The sequence below is a fragment of the Pelophylax lessonae genome, assembly GCF_965119305.1.
Source record: "Pelophylax lessonae genome assembly, chromosome: 1".
Taxonomy (NCBI): domain Eukaryota; kingdom Metazoa; phylum Chordata; class Amphibia; order Anura; family Ranidae; genus Pelophylax; species Pelophylax lessonae.
Window position 1 is genome coordinate 677,112,289 of NC_138768.1, and position 24,125 is coordinate 677,136,413.

The 24,125-nt window shown below is 43.5% G+C and overlaps 1 protein-coding gene across 1 annotated transcript in view; it reads right to left on the reverse strand.

The window, feature by feature from the left end:
- MAP9 (microtubule associated protein 9) overlaps positions 1–24,125 on the reverse strand; it is a 177,480-nt gene that overhangs the window by 75,345 nt on the left and 78,010 nt on the right. The window contains exon 7 of the mRNA XM_082243222.1: positions 6,683–6,894. Within this exon, the coding sequence (XP_082099348.1) occupies positions 6,683–6,894 (212 nt within the window). The remainder of the gene's footprint in view (positions 1–6,682; positions 6,895–24,125) is intronic.

A 24,125-nucleotide genomic window follows, 5' to 3' on the forward strand; every position in this document is an offset into this window, starting at 1 on the left:
GGCCAAAGATTTTTTTGGTCACAGGAGTGCACGCACTTACTTGTGCTCTTCTGTGACCCGCTGTTGGCCAATGTCACAGAACCGCTCCAGGCATTAAAAGGATCCAGACAATAATGTCCTGAACGGCAGATGGCTCAGCCTTTCAGCCCGCTGCTCCCACCCCCTCCACAGCCCAGCGCTCCATTGAGCGCTGGAAGGGCAGAACAGAGAGCAGAGACTGATAGTCAATAATAAATATACATTCTGAAATATAAAGCAGCAATTTAGCCCTGGCATACTCTTCAGCATAGGTAATGTTTACACACCAGATATTAAAAACCTACTTGGAATGCTGCTTTAAAAAAACAATAAAATCTGTGCAGTGAGCTGAATGCCTGTTCCCACAGCTCTCCTTGTCACTGCTTGAAGTATTTAGAGACTTGCATCCATCTTCTCCTGAGGATTTCCTTCATGGTTGGGTATTATAAAGAAACAAATACATCTCCTGCTTGCTCTGGCTTTACATTTAATGGAAATCTATTTTGTTTTACATTTATAGCCATGTAAATATGAATGTGAGCCAGTAGTGAAAAAAAATTGTAATCGATATGTGAAAGTGATTAAAAAAAGCATTGTTTCCTTTATGGTTTTAACTTCGCTATGTACATTTGTTCAGTCGTAGTTTGTTACATATGCATGCTTTTCTGCTTAATACCCACAGATGAGATTCTGGTTTCCTTTTCCTTTTAACGCAGTGCAAGTAGATCTGCTCAAACGCATATGATTAACTATAACAAAATGTGCTCTTAGTGGCCCATCCTAATATTAAGTCAGCAATTATTCAGGCAATGATGCTGACTGCACTAGTAGCCTGCATTCACACCTGATCAGAGCAAATTCCTGATGATTTTGAAGCATTTTCTAGGTGTTTTTACAAGTGTAAGGGCCGGTTAACACTGGTGCGATGCCAGACATTGCATGTGATTCACACCGCATTGCTGTGCAGATCACATGTGATGTCTGTGCAACGTGAATTCAGCCATACAAACTGTATGGCTAAATTTGCATCGCATTCAGACCAAACTCGTGCAGGACCCTTTTTTTGGTCCACACCAGAATCGGATGTTTACACCTATACGATTCAATTCCTTTTCGAATTCACAGTTCACACTGTAATCTGTGAACCAATCTGGGGGTGTCATTACCTTTGTATTGACACCCTCAGCGGTTCGCAGAGGGCAGTGTGATTCAGATGCAATGCGGGAACCCACACTGGATTCACAGGGTTTCCCGTATTGCACCAGTGTGAACCGGCCCTAATGCAGGTGTTTTACAAGCATTTTTGCATTAAGTCTGGTATCAAGCTTCAAGAGTTTGTTTCCTGGACTGAGCAAGGGTAGGAGAGCAGTTCTATACGAGGAGAGCAGTTCTTCAGATGTAAAAACATGCTTAACAACCTGTGTAGCACACATTTACAAAAGATCCTATTAAAGTAGGTATACTAAAGATATGCCTGGAAAAAAAAAACAGTTTAACCTTTAATAAGGTAAAGCAAGAGAACTACTCAAGGAGCTAAAAAAAAAAAAAACTCAACCTCAAATAAAGCCAGCGAAGTAAGTGATGGTAAAAGGAGGCCTTGTGAAAAAGGTAAAGCATCCTTTAGAAGAGTCAAGAGTCCTTTTATAAGTCCTTCTATAAGTAAACTGCAAGGTCTAATGTGATAGATTAAAACAACCTAAGAGGGGAAGTAAGAATCCTTTGTAAAATAATCTAGATTTCCATAACCTAGGGAAACAGTCAAGAATAAACCTGGTTTGAGGCCTGGAAATAATTTCTGTTTTTCAATACCAATAGGTATGGATCCATACGTTGGAGTGACAATAGGTCCATATGTTTTCTTGAGCATGATGTGACACAGAATTTGTTAAGAGGGGAAAGTACATATCCTCTACTTTAGGCAATAATAAATAATATTTTGTCCAAGCCATTCTGTAATTGGTGCCATAAATCAAAAGATTGTTGGGCAGTGTCCTATTTGATGGAGAAAGACAAAATCTAGTAGTAAGGTTGCTGACCCCAGGTAGCTTTCAGGAGAGAGGTTGGGATTAATTACTGTGACAAGTCCTAAACGAAGGAAAGGCACAACTTCAGTGCCTTGAAAAAGTATTTATCCCCCTTGAAATTTTCCTCATTTTGTTACAACCAAAAAACGTAAATGTATTTTATTAAGATTTTATATGATAGACTAACACAAAGTGGCACATAATGGTGAAGTGGAAGGAAAATGATAAATGGATTTCACAATTGTTTACAAATAAATATCTGAAACATGTGGTGTGCATTTGTATTTAGCCCCCTTTACTCTGATACCCCTAACTAAAATCTAGTGGAGCCCATTGCCTTCAGAAGTCACCTAATTAGAAAATAAAGCCCATCTGTGTGTAATTTAATCTCAGTAAAAAAAACAGCTATTCCGTGAAGCAGGGGTTTGTTAGAGAACCTTAGCGAACAAACAGCATCATGAAGGCCAAGAAATACACCAGACAGGTCAGGGATAAAGTTGTGGAGAAGTTTAAAGTAGGGTTAGGTTATAAAAACATATCCCAAGCTTTGAACATCCCACGAAGCACTGTTCAATCCATCATCTGAAAATGTAAAGAGTATGGCACAACTGCAAACCTACCAAGACATGGCCATCCACCTAAACTGACAGGCCAGGCAAGAAGAGCATTAATAAGAGAAGCAGCCAAGAGGCCCATGGTAACTCTAGAGGAGCTGCAGAGATCCACAGCTCAGGTGAGAGAATCTGTCCACAGGACAACTATTAGTCGTGCAGTCCACTAATCTGCCCTTTATGGAAGAGTGGCAAGAAGAAAGCATTTGTTGAAAGAAAGCCATAAGAAGTCCCATTTACAGCAGGAACAGGGAAGCTGGTCAGAGTTGATGGGAAGATGGATGGAGCCAAATACAGGGAAATCTTAGAAGAAAACCTGTTAGAGTCTGCAAAAAACTAGAGACTGAGGCTGAGGTTCACCTTCCAGCAAGACAATCACTCTAAACATACAGCCAGAGCTACAACAGAATAGTTTATATCAAAGCATATTCATGTTAGAATGGCCCAGTTAAAGTCCAGACCTAAATCCAATTGAGAATCTGTGGCAAGACTTGAAAATTATTGTTCGCAGACGCTCTTCATCCAATCTGATAGACCTTAAGCCATTTTGCAAAGAAGAATGGCCAAAACGTTTACTCTTCAAATGTGCAAAGCTGGTAGAGACATACCCAAAAAGACTTGCAGCTGTAATTGCAGAGAAACGTGGTTCTACAAAGTACACCACACTTTCCAGATATTTTTTTGTAAACAAATTTGGGAACCATTTATCATCTTCCTTCTACTTCACAATTATGTGCCACTTTATGTTGGTCTATCACATAAAATCCCAATAAAATACATTTATGGTTTTGAATGTAACATGACAAAGTGGAAAATTTTAAGGGGTATGAATACCTTTTCAAGGCATTGTACACTGAAAACACGCTGGCATTGGAGGTGATCAAGAACTTAACTGTACACTCTATGTCTTGGAAGGGTTAATAGCCATGATTTACCATATATAACAGGATTCAGGATACGGTTTATATAAATATTCCTCACAAATTCAATATATAAATATAATTCTATTAGGTGTGTTCCCGCTGAGAACCTCTAATGGGTGTGCCACATCCCGATAAGCTTAGGAAAAACAGAGAATTCCCCTGGGGGTGGGACTTTTTAGGCACCAATTTGTAGAGAATAACAAATAATGGATATTTCGAATAAATTTTAATTAATAAATACATCCAAAAAGACAATTAACGAGTATATATGTATGCATTAAAAACAAACAAATGCAAGCGCAGGTGTATGTGCGATGTGAACCAGAAAAACTCAACCAAAGGGCCAGATGATCCGACGCGTTTTGGGGTTCTTATGACCCCTTCGTCAGGGATAAAGCTGGTGTCCTATCTGTAAGTGTTCAAAAAGACATAATGTATAACATTCTGACAAAAAACATTTGTTTATACAATATCATGTATGACATATTTGCAGATAGTTTTACACTTACCTTTGGTTGAGTTTTTCTGGTTCATATCGCACATACACCTGCGCTTGCATTTGTTTGTTTTTAATGCATACATATATACTCGTTAATTGTCTTTTTGGATGTATTTATTAATTAAAATTTATTCTAAATATCCATTATTTGTTATTTTCTACAAATTGGTGCCTAAAAAGTCCCACCCCCAGGGGAATTCTCTGTTTTTCCTATAAATATAATTCTGTGGAATTACTCAGAAGAGTGGATGTGGAGAAAAAGCAGAATCTTACTAAAATAACTTTAACTTCTTTGGGGTCTGGCTAAGTCTAAACCCAAGTATTATAAACAGGGCTGGGTAGCATTAAGACCTTAGAAGGTAGAACCTAACCCAGGTGTTATCTGTCCAAGTAATATAGATAAACACTCGTGCCAAATTTTAAAACTGTGGTGTTACAAAATATTAAATGAATGAGACTGCTGCAACCCCTCGGGGTGAGCAACGCGGAAAATGGAATAGTCAAATAACTATTAGCAGCACAATTTCTCAATCTATGCGTGATGACCGTGTAGTACTCAGTGTGCAAAAAAACTCAAGTGTGATCATACATATACCCTGTGGAAGTAGGACAGATAATGATGATAATACAAGTACATATAGTGCCTAATAATGTGCAAAATATACCATAATATAAAGTGCAGCAGGTTATAGTGCAAAAAATGCTCTTGTGGCTCTAACTACTACTACTACATAAGCTTAAGTCTACTGCTGTACAGTATGATTAATATATACATATATTTAACACACTGTTCTATATACTGTAAACAATTCATTTTTGAAGAATTATTATTACATGCCTATTATTAAGTGCAGGGTTCTGATTCAATTAAGTAATTTCTGTTTTAATTAGTTATAACTGTCAACCATGCAACATGTTTTAATGATGGTTTTTGTTTAATTTTTAAATGCACCAGAGTTGGTAACCTTGGGCAGCACCACAATGGTTATTGTGAAGCTTCAAAATTTTGTATGTATATACAGATAAAATTCCACAGTACCTTTTCATTATACCACTGATAGGGGAGTGTATAAATGAACAGCCATTACCCCTCAAATGCCTGGAGGTTCTCCCAGAGATTCATTCACCTATTGTTAAGGAAACAACGATTTGCTGCATTGTTTTGCCGTTATGTGCATGGATTTTATAATTTGAAGAAGCAACTCTTTCTCTATATCTGTGAACTTTACTAGAACTGCTCAAGTGTACTGTTTGACAATTAACTATGTCTAAGGAATACCAGGTTTTCAGCCTTGCATCTCACATGAATGGTTGAATTTAGATTTCTTAGACCAGTGGTGGTCAACTTTTGAGGTATAGGGGCTGTATATAATATTCATTATTTGTAATGCTTCAGAAAACATGGACTGAAAACGTACAACAGGAAATGATCAGTGGCTGTGCTACAGGAGTGGTTGCAGACTGGATGTCAAGCTCTAGGAAAAAGAGACTACTAGCATGTTACATGAGACTGCTCGAGATTACCGATATTAAATGAAGGCTACCATTACTAACTGCTGGGGCTTGAACGCAGCACTGCAAACACTAAAGGGCCGTATGTGGCTCTCGGGCCATAGGATGGTCACCTTAATTTGGTAAAATTAAAATGTTACTGCAGCTACTAAAGCATTAAACAAAATTATTGTAGAGAAACCAGTAGTCTAGTGTCCAGCCAGGAAAGACTACAAGCACTGAACCTATTCTCTCTGGAGAAGAGACGATTGAGGGGGGATATGATATCAATGTACAAATACTGTACTGGCAACCCTAGCATAAGGAACAAACTATTCAGAGAAAGGAGATACAATAAGACTTGTGGCCACTCACTAAATCTTGAGGAAAGGCGGTTTAACCTTAAAGTGCGTAAGGGGTTCTTCACTGTAAGAGCGGTAAGGATGTGGAATTCTCTTCCACAAGCAGTCGTATCAGCAGGGAGCATTGATAGTTTCAAAAAACTATTGGATGGACACCTTAAAGACCACAACATACAGAGGTATACAATGTACGGTTAAAAGCAAACACACACACACAATATAGGTTGAACTGGATGGACTTATGTCTTTTTTCAACCTCACTAACTATGTAACTATGTAACTATTATAAAAGTGTTTTAAACATCTATCAAACTTGTGTTATGCCCACCTATATGAAGAATTATGTATTCACATATTGGGTAAAGCTACATGAAAATTTATAAAAGTCCAGGCAATCCTGAAACGGAGTTGGGAAGAAGGGGGGTTTCAGTGTGTGCACTGCACTGACATCTGTAGGTCTGCTCCTTGAATCTAAAATGCAACTTTTTAGAGAATACTGTTTTCATAGTCCTGCCAGCCTGGCCCAATTTTAAAAATGCTACACAGAAATCTAGGAAAAAATCTGTAAGATGCAAGAAGATGTAGGCACAGGTCACAAGTTCCAAAGGTGACTGGGATCAAGCTTTTTAAGTGACAGTTGAGCAAGAATACAGAGACTAATTTAGAAAGTATATTACCTTGTTCCACAAAATTCAATTTTACAGAAACTTGTGAGAAGACTACAAAACATATACATTGGCAGGAATATGCTTACCTTCTTCTGTGCATGCTTGCCACCAAGCATTTTATCTTGTTCACTAGAGTCAAAGATTTCAAAAGTTTCTGAAAGGCAAGGATCTTTGTTTTCTCCCTGGGCAGACTTTTCCTTTACATTGGTTAACATCATTTCGAGAACCGATGGAGAACCTTCTTCATGAACACGTAATTCAGTGTTCCCATGGCCATCATTGTCTCCAATCTTGAGATCTAAATGAGAGGATTACCCAAAAAACAAATTTTTAATAATATTTTTTGTGACCAATGCTGTAAAATGAAGCTAAAAGGAATCAGTTTGTTATAATCTCATGGATTATTTTCCTGAAGACTCACATTTGCTTAACGGGTAACTCCACTTTCGTGGGGAAAAAATTGTAAAAAAAAAAAAAACAACAACAATAATATTCCATATACAATTGCAACCCAAGCCATATTGTAATATAACGGTATTCAATCTGCAGTGCTGTAATTTTCTGTAAAATGCAATATAGCAATCCGGTGGTGTTCTGTACACAGTTGGTGTACGGCATGCCCCCCCCCCCCCCCCCGAAAAAATGGATTTTTGTAAAATCTTACCGTAAAATCCTTTTCTCTTAGCTCATCGACAGACGTAGTCCTCGGTGATACACCACCTTCGGGTTATGTTACCTCCGCAGGAGCAGGACTAGACAGGAAATTAAAAAGCTCTGGCCACACCCTAGGGGCAGTCCCAGAGGGTATATCCTCTCTCTCTCTGCCTCAGCAAATCAGTTATGTGAAAAAGCAGTGCTTAGAGAATTTAACCCAACCCAACTCCAAAACAGAGGGGCGGGGACTACGTCTGTCGATGAGCTAAGAGAAAAGGATTTTACGGTAAGATTTTACAAAAATCCATTTTTCTCTAGCGCTCATCGTCAGACGTAGTCCTCGGTGATACACCACCTTCGGGACGTCCCAGAGCAGTATCACAACTGAGGGGTGGGAAAATGGAAATCAAATCCCAATCTAGAAGGCCCAACCGGTGCCAACTAGAAGTTTACAATGCTCATCCTTAATGATGAGACTCAACAAAAAAGGAGAAAACAATTTTTTTTTTTTTTTTTTTTTTAAACAGAAAAAAACCCTCGAGGTAGACCACCGGTCTCCTCAAATTGCGGCCTGCAAAACCTTGCGGCCAAATGAGGCATCCGCCGATGCCGTCACATCAATTTTATAGAATTTTGTAAAGGTATGTACCGACGACCAGGTGGCCGCCTTACATACCTGGACCACTGACGCCTGATGGCGAAAGGCCCAGGAAGTACTGAGCGCTCGAGTGGAGTGCGCCCTAACAGGGAACGGAGGACTCTGACCCTTAATAGAATAAGCCTGTACCACCGTTTGTCTAATCCATTTGGCAATGGTCGCGGCAGATGCAGGCAAACCCTTTCTGGGGCCTTCCGTGATCACAAAAAGTGAATCCGTCTTACGGAATGATTCCGTAGATTTCAGGTATACCCTGATTGCCCGAACCACATCTAAGGAATGCAACGCATGTTCCCGATGATGCTTGGGCTGAGGACACAAGGAAGGTAGTACAATATCTTCATTCAGATGAAAATCTGAAACCACCTTGGGAAGAAAAGATGGCTTAGGATGAAGTACTACCTTATCCCTATGAATCACTAGGTATGGTGACTGGCATGATAATGCAGCCAGTTCTGACACCCTGCGAGCAGAAGTAATAGCCACCAAGAAGGCCACCTTCTGGGATAGAGTAAGCAAGGGAATCTCCCTGATGTTTTCAAAGGGAGGTTTCTGTAGAACCGACAAAACCAAATTAAGATCCCAGGGCGGTAAGGGCGCGCGGACTGGAGGAGCCAGGTGCCGCACCCCCTGGATGAAATTCCGCACCAAGGATTTGGTAGCTAAAGGCTTCTGAAAGAAGATTGCTAATGCTGAAACTTGACCCTTGATGGTGCTCAAGGCTAGCTTCTGCTCAACCCCTTGTTGCAAAAAGGCCAATATACGAGTCACCGAATAGGTACGTGGAGGAAATCCTAAAGATTCGCACCACGCAATATAAGTCTTCCATGTGTGATAATAGACTTTGCTGGAAGTCGCTTTCCTTGCTTTAATAAGGGTAGGAATGACTGAAGTAGACAAACCTCTATCCTTCAGTACTTGGGTCTCAATGGCCAGGCCATTAAAACCAGCGACTGTAAAGCACGAAGGTAAATTGGTCCTAGAGACCACAGACACTCCCTGAGACGAAGTTCCCACGGAACGTCTGCGACTAACATGTCCAAGTCGGCCAGGCCGGCTTGAGGAGGCCAGCCTAGAATTTCTAGGACCACTGGCGCTGATTGGATCTGAACCAGGCGTCCCTAGAGCTATCTGGCCCCGACCATCCGAGAAAGTCTGGTCGTTTTCTGTTCCCACACATTTATCAGATACCTGATAGTTATCAGGAAAGGTGATCTTTTCTGGTTGAACCTCAGGGACCGAAGTCACCCGACTAGAGGCTACTTGGCCTATCTGGTCAACCAGATCCGATTCCTGTGAGGTATCGGGATTAATCTTAGGAAAAGGTAAAGGAAAAGATCTTTTCAGGGAACGGTAACTACCGCTTCCTGTGGTACTTAAATGTTGGAAGGGAAGAATCGCACCGGTAGTAGTGGTTGATGCTCGATCTAATGTCCTGAATACCGGTGAAAACGTCCCCCCACCCTGAAACCGGGTGGGGGCGCACCTTCAGGCTGTGTACTCCTTTACTTCGGGTTTGGCTGGGTTGGTCCTCTGCTTGTCCGACCAGCCCTTCTTGAACCCTCCTGGAGGAGTCTTGCCTTTCCCGCTAGTACCAGCCGGGCGCCCTTTATGGGCGGTAAAGAAAGGTCCTCGCTTGTTGCGAGGTCCCTTAGCTTTTGCAGCCTGTGGCAAAAAAGTGCTCTTGCCCCCAGTGCCATCCTTAATGATTTCATCTAGGTTGGCTCCAAATAGACGATTCCCCTGAAAAGGGAGATTGGTCAAGGTCTTTTTGGAACCTAGGTCAGCTGACCAGCATTTTAACCACAGCACACGTCTGAGGATCACTGCTAACTTAGATGCATGCCCTAATAGGGGAGTAGTGTCCAAGGCTGCGTCACAGATAAACCGTAGCCCTTGTATGATCTGTTCCATCAAATCAGATGTCTCCTGGGGAATATCTTTTCCCCTAAGATCTTGGCGTACCATTTTCGCCCATTCCGTAAGTGTCTGGGAAACTAGACCAATAACGATTACTGGTCTAAATGCTGACCCTATCAGAGAAAAGATAGTGCGGGACTCTGCTTCTATCTTTCGATCCACCGGATCCTTAAAGGACGAAGTGTCCTCCACTGGAATAACCGTGGCTTTATTCAGCCTGGAAATAGGCGGATCCACGATTGGTGGTACCGTCCATTTCTTAATGATGGATTCCTCAAACGGATAGCGTCTAGCAATACGCTTGGAAATAGTAAAGGTACGCTTAGAATGTTCCCATTCTCCTTTAATCTGATTACCAAAACATTTAGGTACAGGAAAAGCCTTCGCGGTCTTGATGGGCTTATTAGTACCAAAAGGCATCTCTGTTTCAGTTGCCTCTGCCGGTAAAGCCTCAAGTTTTAAGGTTTCTTGCACTGCCACAACTAGTGCGTCCACCAATGCTTCTTCCTGAATAATAGCAAGAGAAGAAGCGTCCTCCTCACTTTCTGAGGGGGCTTTACCTGGGATAGCAACCCTTGCAGAGGAACCTGCAACTGCCGTGACCATCTCTGAATCTGAGTCAGAGGTGTCAGATAGTATAGGGGTAGGCGGGGGTCGCTTCCTTGACCCCCGTCCCTGACAGGCCGCCTCCACCCGAGCCACCATAGACTCCAAAATTGCTGTAAATGACTCTATACTCTGTGCACCGGCGGGTCCCGAGGCCCCCTCGAGGGAAACAGGTGGGGGAATATGTGTGGCAGGGTCCATGATAACTCCAGTTACTTCCTGGATAATATAATTCAAAAGTAAAGAAAAAAACTTTTTTTTTTTTTTTTTTCTTTTCTGACCCCCAGCGCCACAAAAAAGCCCCTTAGTGTTACCTGCTAGCTATCGATCGAGAGAGAGAGAGATAGACCCCCAGGCTCACCACTTGATGCTCAGAGTTAAACTGCAACAGCTTACAGCGCTGTCTTGACAAACAGGAAGTCTTTTGGCTGGCTGCCCAGGAAGAAAGGAGGCGGCTCCGCCCCTCTGCACGCCTTCCGGCACCTCCCCCAAGCTCCACGAGGTATAGGATCACCTCAAACATGGCCGCCCCCATGCTGGAGACACGAGGCTACGCCAAAATGGCGGCTCGTGCGATCCTGCAAGAAAAAATGGCGGCGGCCTGCTGAATGGCGGTGTGCTGCAGGGCACACAACACTGTCTCTGCCTGGGGATATGGCGTGGTTGGCGGTATCGGCCCCTGGCGGACCGCATGGCCGTTCGGGAGGCCTGCTAATAGCTGGAGATCTGATTTGGAAGGCAGTCTACATGTCCGTGGCTTCTGACTGGTAGGTAGCTTATACTTAACCCATAAGATTCCCAGAATGCCACAGATTACATCTTTTAAACATGTATACAATAGATTGTTAGCTCCCAAACCAAGCCTCCTGGCTTTTTGTACACAAAAAAATCACACTCAAAGTAGGAGGATCTGTGACATGTTATAGGATAGAAAGGACTCTTTCTTACCATACAGAGAGGGGCCCGCGTTCACCACAAAACCCGTCAGGGGGAAAGGGGGAACATACTACTCACCATACCGGAACCAGGCGGGCACCAACTCCTGACAGTACCCCTCTCCACCGGGGCGGGAGGGCTGTCGACCGATACGAACGCCGTGACTCATGGTCTTTGGCGTTTCAGCGAGACGTTTAACTCGCGGGTTCAGTCCTTTTAATGGGACTTTGTCGCGGCCGACCCAGCGCGGAGCTATGGCCTGCACGCGCTCGTAGGCTGAACTGGGGTGACCACCGGATCTCAACATCCAGCCCGTCGCCCAGTTCAGCTTTCTTGCTTGAAGATCTCACAGGAACACTGGAGAAAAAGCTGTCTAAAAAAATCCTTTAAGAAAAAATTCTTGCCAGGACCTAAGATCCCAGCAAGGTGTCTAGGTCCTTACTCCTAACTAGACAGAAAATAACTGATTTGCTGAGGCAGAGAGAGAGAGGATATACCCTCTGGGACTGCCCCTAGGGTGTGGCCAGAGCTTTTTAATTTCCTGTCTAGTCCTGCTCCTGCGGAGGTAACATAACCCGAAGGTGGTGTATCACCGAGGACTACGTCTGTCGATGAGCACTAGAGAAATGTAATTTCCTGCTTCTGCGATTGGCTCACTGATTTTCACAGAAGTTTGCACTAAGATACAAATCAGATTTTAGGCATTCTCGCATCCTCTGCAACAAAACATTTCAGTTTTGGTGAGATACTCCCAGATGGTTATTCATGTCTATAGGGATGCAAACCCTACCACTTCCCTCCTTAGAGCCCTGCAAGGGCAGCAGCTGACCACTAATGAAAACTTCACTCCTATTCACTTCCACTTTGCACATGAAAACAGACAAACAGCTATTTCTTTAGAATAACAAAAGGTAGGAATCTGCAATAAAGTTTGTTAAAATCCCTGCAATAAACATAGATCACCCAGAGGGAATTTTTTTTTTCCTCAACAAAAGTGGAATTAATTTTTAAAGAAGTATCGTCAAAGCTTTTTTGGCTGTACATTTCCTATGGATCACATGTGTGCCGTTTGTTCTGACATCACAGAGTCGATCCAGGCCATATGGTAGGGATCCACCCAGATGCCTGGATCGGCAGCTGGCTCAGGCTCTCAGCTGCTGAGAGCCTAAGCCAGCTACTTCTGCCCCCTGCACAGCCCAGTCCAGTGAGCGTTGGAGGGGCGAAGCAGAGAACTGGTGATTGACAATCACCAGCTCTCTGGAGCATGCAGCCTGAAGACCAAGATACTTTCGCTTTACGCTCTTCCTTACAAATGTTTTTAAAGGCTAAGTACACTTTTAACACCATGTTACACCCATAATTTGAGTGTAACATGGTACCCAGCGAACCCACACCTACTTGTAAAAAGGCCCCCTCTCTGACAGCGTGTGAGGGTTTTGCTTCCCTGCAACAGCTTTGAAATCGGCAGACCTGCAGGGCTCCACCCTTAGAGCTCTCAATGTAATACAAGCAAGGTGATAACTGCATTTTTAGTCCAATGACATGTTCCGGCAAATATATGTGCATTTTTATTTTTTATGTTTTTGCAAAAGGTAGACTTATCCTTTATATCATGAAATCGTTTGTTTTACTGTCGATACTTTGTACAGTTTACAAAAATTCAGTACAAGGCTGCTCAAAGACATTAGTAAATAAATAATTCAAAGGATATATCCTCCATTTGTTAAGCAAATATTCATGCATTATTGTATCTCACAATGTATCAGAAAACCTCAGAGCCAGCACTTATCCATGGAAAACGCTAGACAATCAATCAAAACATTCCTTCCTTTAGATCAGCTTTTTTCCAGGTATGGAGCTGTATGTATAGTTAAAAACACTTATCAAAAAAGTAGGAACATTTCTTGTACATAGGTTTCCCAGTAAAATGAAGGTTAGCAGTAATGCACAGTGTAACTGCATTGCGTCTTTTGTGTACTCTTGATGAATAATACAGAGGTAATTTGTAAAAACAGTGCTGATCCACTACCAACTACAGACACCCTTCTACCAGCAATTTTGCTTTAAACTGAATTAAATAATGGTACAATCGTAGAACAAGTGACACAAAATGATAGGAGTGGAATAACACTTTGGGGTTCATTTACTAAAGGCAAATATTCTGTGCACTGCAGTGACGTTTGCTCTAGATCTGAGGAGAACATGCAAGGAAAAAAAAAATAAAAAAATGTTGTTTGCACAAGACTGGATGATAGAAAGCAGCAGAGCTTTCCCTAATTTCACAGATTTCCCTCAGATCTAGCACAACTGCACTTGCAGTGCATAGACTAACTGCCTTTAGTAAATGAACCCCTATGTATAGTGGGGAACACTGGATGACATATCCCATCTATAAAGAACATCCTTATAGTCTTTGTACAAATTTGCTTTTCTTGATTATTGACAGTCTTCTCCCAATTAACAAGGTATGCATAAGATCTACTGTTATCCAGTGACTTTGGAATGTAAAGCCATGAAAAAAATGGGAATTTTGACTTATATGTAAATTCCATATCTTGGAGTACAGTACAGGACACAGGCTGAGTATTCATAGACATGGGTTATAGGCTCCTAATTATTGAGGTGATTGAACATTGCCAAAGCTTTTGAGGACACAACCTTGGGTGCCTCCACTTTACCCTTACCCCACTCTGTGAGACCTCAAGTTTGTATCAAGAAACCCAGTTTAACCAAACAATAGAAGGCAGGGTGACCCATGTCCTTTACTGTACTCCAAGATATGGAATTTACAGGTAAGCCAAAATTCCTCTTTAGTTAATTGCACAGTACAGGACAGAGTATTCCTAGACCCTGGGATGTCCCCAAGCAATGACTGGGAAGGGTTGGCAGCAACTAGACAAACAGAAACTGTGCCAACAGGCCCAACAACAAGGGTCAACAGACCTAACTTCAAAATGAGCCTTCAAAAGAACCTTACAGCAAAAAGCTGCATCTCCAAAAGTATGTACGTCCACCTAGTAAAACCTTAATAAAACAGAGGGTCGACCAGGTGGTGGCCTTACTAAGCTGGGCTACAGAGGCTTGGTTCCAGAATGGCCAAGAAATATCCAATGGACTCGGTGGAGTGGGTGCATTAAAGCGCAAGAGAAGTTTTTACCTTTAGAGCGCAAACTCTAGCGATGAGCTGCCTTATCTATTGAATCCTGATTGTAAGGAGGCCAGAATGAGAGGCACAGAGCAATCTCTATGATTAAAGTTCCTGTGTTCACTCCAGCAAAAAACGATTTCCAGGTTTGATAATAGCTCTTTCTTAAAGTAGCTTTTTTTTTTTTTTTTTTTGCTTCCAGGAAAGGAAGCATGACAGACTCAGAGACCCCTCTGTTCTTTAGGACATGGGCTTCAACAGCCATGCTGTTAAAGCTATGATTAAGAAGCAGAATGAAACAGAGGGCCCTGAGACAGAAATTCAGTCCAGCTGGGGCCAGGGGATGTCTCAGAATAGTCTGGGTACATCTGTGCACCAGGTTCTTCTGGGCCAGTTTGGTGCAATGAGAATCAACAGTTTCTTCTCTTGCTCTATTTTGTAAAGCAGGTGAAGAATTTGCACTGGAGGGAAGGCATAGATTAGCCTCAACAGAGCCTTGGGGATTTTCAAGGCATCCGATGCTGGTGTACAGGGTCCTTGGTCTTGGCCACAAACAGAGGTAGTTTGTTGTTGAATCTAGAGGTCAGAATATTTACACCCGGGTCCCACATCTTTGACATCAGGTTCAAGATGTTGGAGGGAAGGACCCGTTCCACTTGATCCAGGCAAAGGGCGGCTGACATTATCCTCCTTCCAGTTGACCACTCAAGGGATGTGGACAGGGCCGCTGATAGAAATCATGGGGCCCCCTACAGCCTACCTGACGGGGCCCCCTTTAGCCCAACCCTCAACCCCGCCCCTGGTCCCTCCCAAGACCCCGCCCTGAAACAATAATGCAGACTGACCACAGCGTGCCCCCTTACAATGCAGACTGACCACAGCGTGCCCCCTTACAATGCAGACTGACCACAGCGTGCCCCCTTACAAACGCAGACTGACCACAGCGTGCCCCCTTACAAACGCAGACTGACCACAGCGTGCCCCCTTACAAAAGCAGACTGACCACAGCATGCCCCCTTACAAACGCAGACTGACCACAGCGTGCCCCCTTACAAACGCAGACTGACCAAAGCATGCACCCTTCAATGCAGACTGACCACAATGCAGAGTGAACAGCGTGCCCCCTTAAAATGCAGAGTGAACAGCGTGCCCCCTTAAAATGCAGAGTGAACAGCGTGCCCCCTTACAATGCAGAGTGAACAGCGTGCCCCCTTAAAATGCAGAGTGAACAGCGTGCCCCCTTAAAATGCAGAGTGAACAGCGTGTCAAGCCCCCCAGACCAGTGCACTTGACTTACCTGTTGTAGCGGCGGCTTCCTCTCTTCAGCCCCCGTGTCTCTTAGAGTCTTCCCGCATCCCGCCTCCTCCTCGGCAATGGCATTGGCCGAGGAGGATCCGTGAGACAATAGCGAATTTTTATTCGCTATTGTCACACAAATGGGCGGGCTCGAGGCGCACTGCTCTGCGCCTCGGGTCCACCCTTTTCGGAGACCCAGTGTCAGGACGGAGCCATCGGCTCCTTCTGACACAGCGGCACGGGGAGTGGGGCCGGACGTCACGATTGTGCGGGCCGCAGGTTCCCCATCCCTGGTTTAGTGGATCCGATTGGAGGGAAGTCAGATGTAAACAGACAGTTGGTTTGTTTACACCAGATGCCCTTCGAGCAGAGTGGGCTTTGTCCTGGGCTGATGACCTATCATCTGCCCACTCTGCTCAGCAGGGGGATCAGTGGAAAGATCCCACACTGAACAAGCAGATTCTGCCCTAAGAAGCCTTAATAACAGCAACACAGGCATTTTAAAATCATCAGGATTATGATAACACACAGGCAGGTGCAGGTGCTCTATCATAGTGTTTTACATGACATGGCTGTTGGTGGCTGACCTTGTTAACTTATGACCAATAAGTTAACAAAATCAGCACCCAACAGCCATGTCATGTAAAACACTGTGACAGAGCCAGCCATGATAGAGCACCTGCACCTGCCTGTGTGTTATAGATAGTGACATAGTACATAGTACATTACAATCACTGCTATGTATAAAGATATAAATATATTACCCACCCCCAGGCACCCCTGTGCTGAAGCAGCCACTATGAATTCTAGCTTTCCTCTCCTCCTGGACACTGTCAGGTGACTGTTGCCGCCGCCCACCTCACAGCCTCTCACTCCCTTATCTCTCTCAAGCCGACTACTGAGTGGGGAGATGAGCGGAGGGATATCACTCTGCCAGTGAAGGAAACAGACAGCAGCAGGCACCCGAACTTTAAGCAGCCGGTCTATGCAGAGCAGGAACTGAATACACTGGGCATGCGCCCGAAAATGAAAAAAAAGTTCCTCCACTCCCACCAACATACAGAAACAAAGAGAGGCTCAGAAGATAGTAATAATACACCCCCATAAGCTAGAAGGAGCAGCTGAGCAGGGATGTAATTTAGAAAGACCTTTTTTTTTTGCACTGATCATCTGCAAAGCTGCCTGGGCCCCCCCTGCTGAGCGGAGGACGCCGGGCCCGGTACAACAGGGCTGGTTGTACTGGCCTATCAGCGGCCCTGGATGTGGACATTAGTAAGTCTCCATTCATGAGATTTACATGGCTTGCTTTCTTTATGACTGCATGACTTCTGATGCCCCCTTGGTGGTTGATATTGGCCACAGGCCATAACGTCCTCTGGCTGTCCCTGAAGGAAAAATCCATCCTTATTTTCCTGAGCTCTAGGATGTTAATAGAGAGCTAGGCTTCCACTGATGACCATGTTCCCTGAACCATTAGAGACTAGAACACTGCCTGAAAGATTAGCATCTGTTGTTATCACTTTCCATTGACCAGGAAGTAAATAATACCCCCTTGTTAAAGCTGGGCTGAAGGTCCATCAAGCTAGTGAATTCTGAGCTTGGCTGGACAGGAGCATGGGTAGGTTCAGATAATGGAGCATGCTTGTTCCAAGTCAACAAGATGTTGTACTGGAAATGTCTCAAATGAAATTGGAGAATCATATTGGGAGATTTATCTTTGACCTCAATTCCTGAGCGTGAGACCTTTGTTCTAGAACCTTTGTGAATATTCTGGGAGCAAAGGATATGCCAAATGGCAGTGCGACAAATCAGAAGTGACTGTCCCCTACTGCAAAGTGTAGAAAAAGCGGATGAGGTAGATAAATTGGAATATGCAGATAGGTTTGGATGTATATGAATGCTTGCTTAGGGGGAATTCCAATTTATGTTTATGCACTAATCTCTTTAACAAATAGTTGTTGAAAATCACAGTAAGCGGAAAAGTGGCTTTTCATGTACAACTGAAAATTGTTTCTACCTTTTAGAACACTGCAATACAAAACTAGTGCACATACATACTCAATGTAAGCTTTTGTGTATGAGCAAAAAATAAAATGTTTATTTAGCTTCTGTGAGAATGTTTCAAGATCCCTCTGGCATGCCAGCTATGCTCTAAAAATGTAAATGCAAAGGTCTACTTATAAGCTGAGCACGCTTTTCAATCAAGACATTGGACATCAAACTAAACAGAACAAGTGGTTTATTGATGGCCTATTGATGGACAACGGTTGAAAATCCTTTATGGGTATTAAAGGAGATCACAAGCTAAAAGTGTTTTGTTTACCTATTTTATAATTCTGCCTAGGATTACAAATGATTTTATTTTTATTTGAAACGAGAATCAGTATAGTTCATACAATGCATTTTCATGCACCCTCAGCTTCTTTGGTACAAGTTAGATAATAGCAGGAAAACCTAATTCTAAAATGTGTTTTAAACAAATAAAACACATTGTATTTCATTCCAACAGGACTACAGTACATGGTTATTCAAATCCATTTGACAGCAGGTAATGTTAGGTTGATATTCAATTATGTCAGCAGTACACATATGGCAAAGCCTGTGATATCATGGTAACAGGCCTCTTATCCTATAGGGCAAAGCATTAATGGTAGTGTAAATTTTTGCAATCAATGTAAAATGCAGTTATCAAACCTGATATCTAAATAGGCAATTTTAGGGTAGAGCAGTTTCAGTAATAGGACAATTCTTCTGATTTTTTGGCTTTTAAATCTTGTCAAAAGCAATCTGATATGTCCTGCTATAAACACGTCTAAGCTAAAAAGTATGTTTTATGCACATACGCTTTATGGTAAAAAGTACATGGAACCCTGATCTCAACCCTATTAAACACGAATTGCAAGCCTTCTCGTCCAACTTCAAATGCGCTTTTGGCTGACTAGGCACACATTTCTACAGACACACTGCACATTGTAACAAATTCCCACAGACACACAGAAATTTATATGGAAAGCCTTCCCAGGAAAGCAAAGGCTGCTATAACTACAAAGGTGGGGGTGGACTCCATATACATGCTCATGGCTTTGGAATGGGACATCCAACAAACTCATAAGTGTGATGGTTAGGCTTGCATTAAACTTTCCATATTGTGTAGGTGTTTGTTCCTTTATGTCACTTTCCAGAACTAATCCCCAATAATTCATTTTCCAGCCATTGTTCAATTTCTGCAAATCAATGAGTAAAGTGCATTGTGTTCTCAGGGTGAACTGATACCAGTATATACTAATCAAGAACTAAGAACGCTGATGCCAGGTGCAAATTGGAATGTGCGGGTAGGCATCTTTGACGTCTAAAGAAGTCAGGGAACCTCCTTGATGCAGGGATGCCAGCACCGACCGAAGGATTGCATCCTGAATTCTTACACCCGCACAAAACGGTTCAGAGCCTAAGGTCCAGAATCGGACGAATCTGCCCTCCTTCCTGGGAGCCATGACAGGGTATGAATAATAAAAAAAAAACTCTGTTCCGACACCGAAACCCGGGGCGATCACGCCCTGGGACAACAAGTCCTGCCCTGCCCACAACAGAGCATGCAGCCGATTCAGGGGCAGGTGCACAGTGGAAGGAAGGAACCCTTCTGGAGGACAAGAATGGAATTCTATACTGGAACCGGATACAATCACCTTGTGAACCCACTGGTCGCTCACCCAGGAGGTCCACGGCCCCGGAACCAACAAAGACGAACCCCACTCCAGATATGGAAGGGGGCAAACCTTCATGCTGAAGGGGCCTTGTCAGCAGATCTGGAGAAGCCTGCTCTCTGATTGCCAGACCAAGCCTGCTAGAAACCTCCCGAAGAGGCAGAGGGGCTTGGAACCTTTTTAAAGACCCTAAGGGACGAAATTCTTCTTATGGGCTGAAAAGGAAGTTGCATGCCGCAGGCAAAGCACCTCCTTGAAAGGAAGGTACTCTTACCCCCCATAAGACACCTAATGATGTCATCCAGGGTAGCCCCGAACAGGCGCTCCCCCTGAAAAGGCAATTCAGTCAGGGTTTTCTTGGCGGTTTGATCTGCAGATAAAAAAATTTGGCCACAAAAAACACCTAAGCAACAGTGCTGAGACAGATAGCTTAGAGACTCACAGAAGCCGCATCCAAAAATGCATCGCAGACAAACTGCAGACCCTGGACAAACCGATCCGCCAGTTCGCCATCGGCAGGGGGGAACTGCCCGCCCCTCATGGCCAGACGCAAAAGCGTCACCCCCACCGTCAGTCAGTGTCTGAGACATCAGAATGGAGGCCAAAGCAATAAGGCATCAGCCATAGTAGCAGGTAAGGGGCTTTAGAGATTTTGCCCACCTATCAGCTGGATTTCGAAAAAGCCGGGGATACTACCACCAGAAACATGGTTGCCTTAGTCAACCTGGAAATAGGGGAACCGCTGGTGGGACCATCCACTTCCTCAGAAACTACTCTACAAAGGGATACCGGACAGCAAAGTGTCTTTGGACCAGCAAGGGTCATACTGGATGCACCCAGCAACTATAGACACAATTGTCAAAACAAGCTGGATAAGAGAACACCATAAACGCAGGGGATGGCTTGTAAGTGACAAATGGAACAGATATGTCTGCAGCAGCCTCGGCTGCATCCTTCAACATAAATGGCTCCTACATGGACGCAATCAATGCATCTACCAGCACCTTTTTGTGCGGCGCAGCAGCCACAGAGGAATCATCCTCACTGTCTGATGGGTCAGGGAAATGTGGACTCAGCCCTGTATGGTGGTCCTATCTGCAACTACCAAACCAGATGCAGGATCTGATGAGGCAGGAGAGGGCGGGGGGCGCATTTGCTAAGCCAATGCCCAATACCACTCTTACCCCTCATAGGGGATCGGCAACTCAAGCTGCCACACGGGGCGCCTACTGAGGCCCGCAAAAAAAGGGAGGGCACCGACAGGACCCCGCAAGGGAGTACCCAGCGGGCGCCCTACCAAGGAGGCCCACAGAGGAAGCCGCAAATGGACCCCCCCAAGGGGGGCCGCCCGCCGCTGATGCGGGAAGACCCACAGACACGCTACCCCCACAGTGTCCACTAGGAAAGGCGGATGGCCCACAGTACCATGGCAGCTAAACCTGCCTGGGACCCTGTTCCTGGCAAGGAGAGAAGGGGGCCCTTTATTACCGATCCAGTGTGCAGGTAACACTCCCCAGACAAGAACCTCCTCGCCACAAAAGTGGGGGAGCTGTCAGCCAGAAGGAATGCTGTGATTTAGGCCAAGACCCGGTCGTATATGCAACCTTGTGAGACATTTAACTCGCGGGCCAGCCCCTGTCCAGTGGGGCTATGACACGGCCAAACGAGCGTGGAGCTATGGTCTGCACGTTCTTGCTGGCCAGGCTGAGGGGACCACTAGAACTAGTTCAGCCCGTCGCTCAGCCCGGCAGTTGTTAAAAGATCTCCACAGGAAAAAAAAACAAACAGCAAAAAAATAGACCAAAAATGCCAGGACCTAGGGCCTGGCAGGGAGAAAAGGTCCTACTCCTGAACTAGGCAAACAAAAAACTTAGTATCTCTAAGCAGAGTGGGGGATTATGCCAGCCGAAGACAGCCCACGGTGCATAGACAAGCTTTTGTGTTGTCTGCCTAGTCCTACTCCTGTAGGGTAGCATAACCATATGGTAAAGAATATGGAGCTATGTCTGTCAATAAACGGAAGAGAAATTACTATTTTGTAGTCCCTATAGGTTACCATCACCCGACCTCCACTCTATCTTGCTTATCTACCTTTTAGCAAAAGTATAATTATATTTTTCAACATGAAAACCTGTCTCAAAAACCGGTAGAAAGCACAGCTGTGTTATATCTGGTATAGTAAAGTATTTTCTACTTTCACAGAAAATTACTCTAAATATCCCATTCACTGACACAATCCATAGTGTGCCATTTAAGGACTCCTTTCTTTCAAGACATACATGGATTTATAAAGTCTTCCTTTTGCTGAAAAGATGTACACTTCACAGAAATTGGTCAATAAACCACATTTAAGAAGAACATGAAGAACCAAACAGTGGTTTCCTAGCAGGAGCTGAATTACACCTAAAAAGTGTCAAGTTAATCCATGCACTCTAGCTGGGACAGCAGTTTATACATTGCAAGCAGCTTATTGGCAGGGGTTCCCAACAACAATGCCCACATCCAGTCAATAATTTCTTGCATATCATTGTGTTTTATGAATTTCATTTTCAAAGACTCTGGTCTGGTTTTACTGAATGAGGATTCCTAATGCAGACCATACACACAATACATTTGTTCAGTAGAACAAATGTAACAATAGAATAATCAAACTATCTGATCTCAATCAGTGCAGCCACCAATCACCTAATATTATATTAAATAAAAATAAGTAAAAAACAGTGTACAACAATTGCTAGCTGAACGCTCTATAGTAATTTTACAACACCATATGATAAAAATACAAAATAAACAAATAAACGAGTGCAGCGCAACCAATCAATATACATACATATACCGTAAATCTAGAATTACTGTGAAAGTCCAAAGTCACTACTTGGGATTGTAATGTGACACTTCATGTCTATACATATAAGTGCAAAATGAAAGAAAGATAAATCAAAGAAAAAAAAGTCCAGTGCTCCCCCACAAAGCCAGTGATTTTCTATTCCTGTCTTTTATTCTGTGATTCGTGCACCTCCACACACCAGGTAAAAACCTGCTCACCTTAAGAAAATTAAAACATGCTCCTCTGTGTTATTAATTCGGATGCGTTCAAATGGTGACCCCCTCTTCACTCCTCTCCAGATCCAGATTGTTTTCGCCCTCCAACTCCCAATATACTCGTATCCGACATATGGATTTCATAAAATAGAAAGTCGGATATATAGTGCTTCCCGTTTTTAAACCTTTATTCAAATGACTCCAATAAAATCCACTTACAAGAATAAAAAAACAAAGTGCTTCTAAAAGCCGACTAATGTGATTTTAGAAGTGCTTTGTTTTTATATATATATATATATATATATATATATATATATATATATATATATATATTTCATGTAATCCATATGTGGGATACATGTATATTGTGAGCTGGAGGGTGAGTACAATCTGGATCTGAAGAGGAGTGAAGAGGGGTCACATATGAGCTGATCTGAAAAAATAACAGAGGAGCATGTTTTTATTTGCAGGTTTTTTACCTGGTGTGTGGAGGTGCAGGAATCACTGGATGAAAGAAAGGAACAGAAGATCACTGGCTTTGTGGGGAGCACTGGACTTGTATTTGCTCTGATTTATTTTTATTTCATTTTATAATTAACGTATAGACTTGAAGTGTCACATTACAATCCCAACTTTTGTGAAGAACCGAGGAGCGGAGGCCAGGTGAAAATTGGAACGTGCGGGTAGGCATCTTTGACGTCTAAAGAAGTCAGGGAACCTCCTTGATGCAGGGACACCACCACCGTCCGAAGGATTCCATCCTAAATTCTTGCACCCACACAAAACGACTCAGAGCCTGAGGTCCAGAATCGGACGAACCTGCCCTCCTTCCTGGGAACCATGACAGGGTATGAATAAAAAAAAAAAAAAAACTCTGTTCCGACACCGAAACCCGGGGCGATCATGCCCTGGGACAACAAGTCCTGCCCTGCCCACAACAGAGCGTGCAGCCGATTCAGGGGCAGGTGCACAGTGGAAGGAAGGAACCCTTCTGGAGGACAAGAATGGAATTCTATACTGGAACCGGATACAATCACCTTGTGAACCCACTGGTCGCTCACCCAGGAGGTCCACGGCTCTGGAACCAAAAAAGACGTTCCCCCACCCAAGATATGGAAGGGGGCAAACCTTCATGCTGAAGGGGCCTTGTCAGCAGGTCTGGAGAAGCCTGCTCTCTGATTGCCAGACCAAGCTTGCTAGAAACTTTCTGAAGAGGCTTTGAGGGGCTTGAAACCTTTTTGAAGTCCCTAAGGGACGAAAAAACTTCTTATTGGCTGAAAAGGAAGTTTTTGCTATGATTTATCTTTATTTCATTTTGCAATTAATGTATAGACTTGAAGTGTCACATTACAATCCCAAGTAGTGATTATCAGACTTTGACAGTAGTTCTAGATTTATATGTATGTATATAGATTGGTTGCACTGCACTAGTTTATTTTGTAATAATAGAATCATGTCTCTTGGAAACCTACTTTACTAATTAGGCAGCTCAATTAATAAACATTTTTTTATCAATAATAGACAATCCGTTCTTAATGCATCTCTCCAGTGCTGGTCGTCTCTCCCTAGCC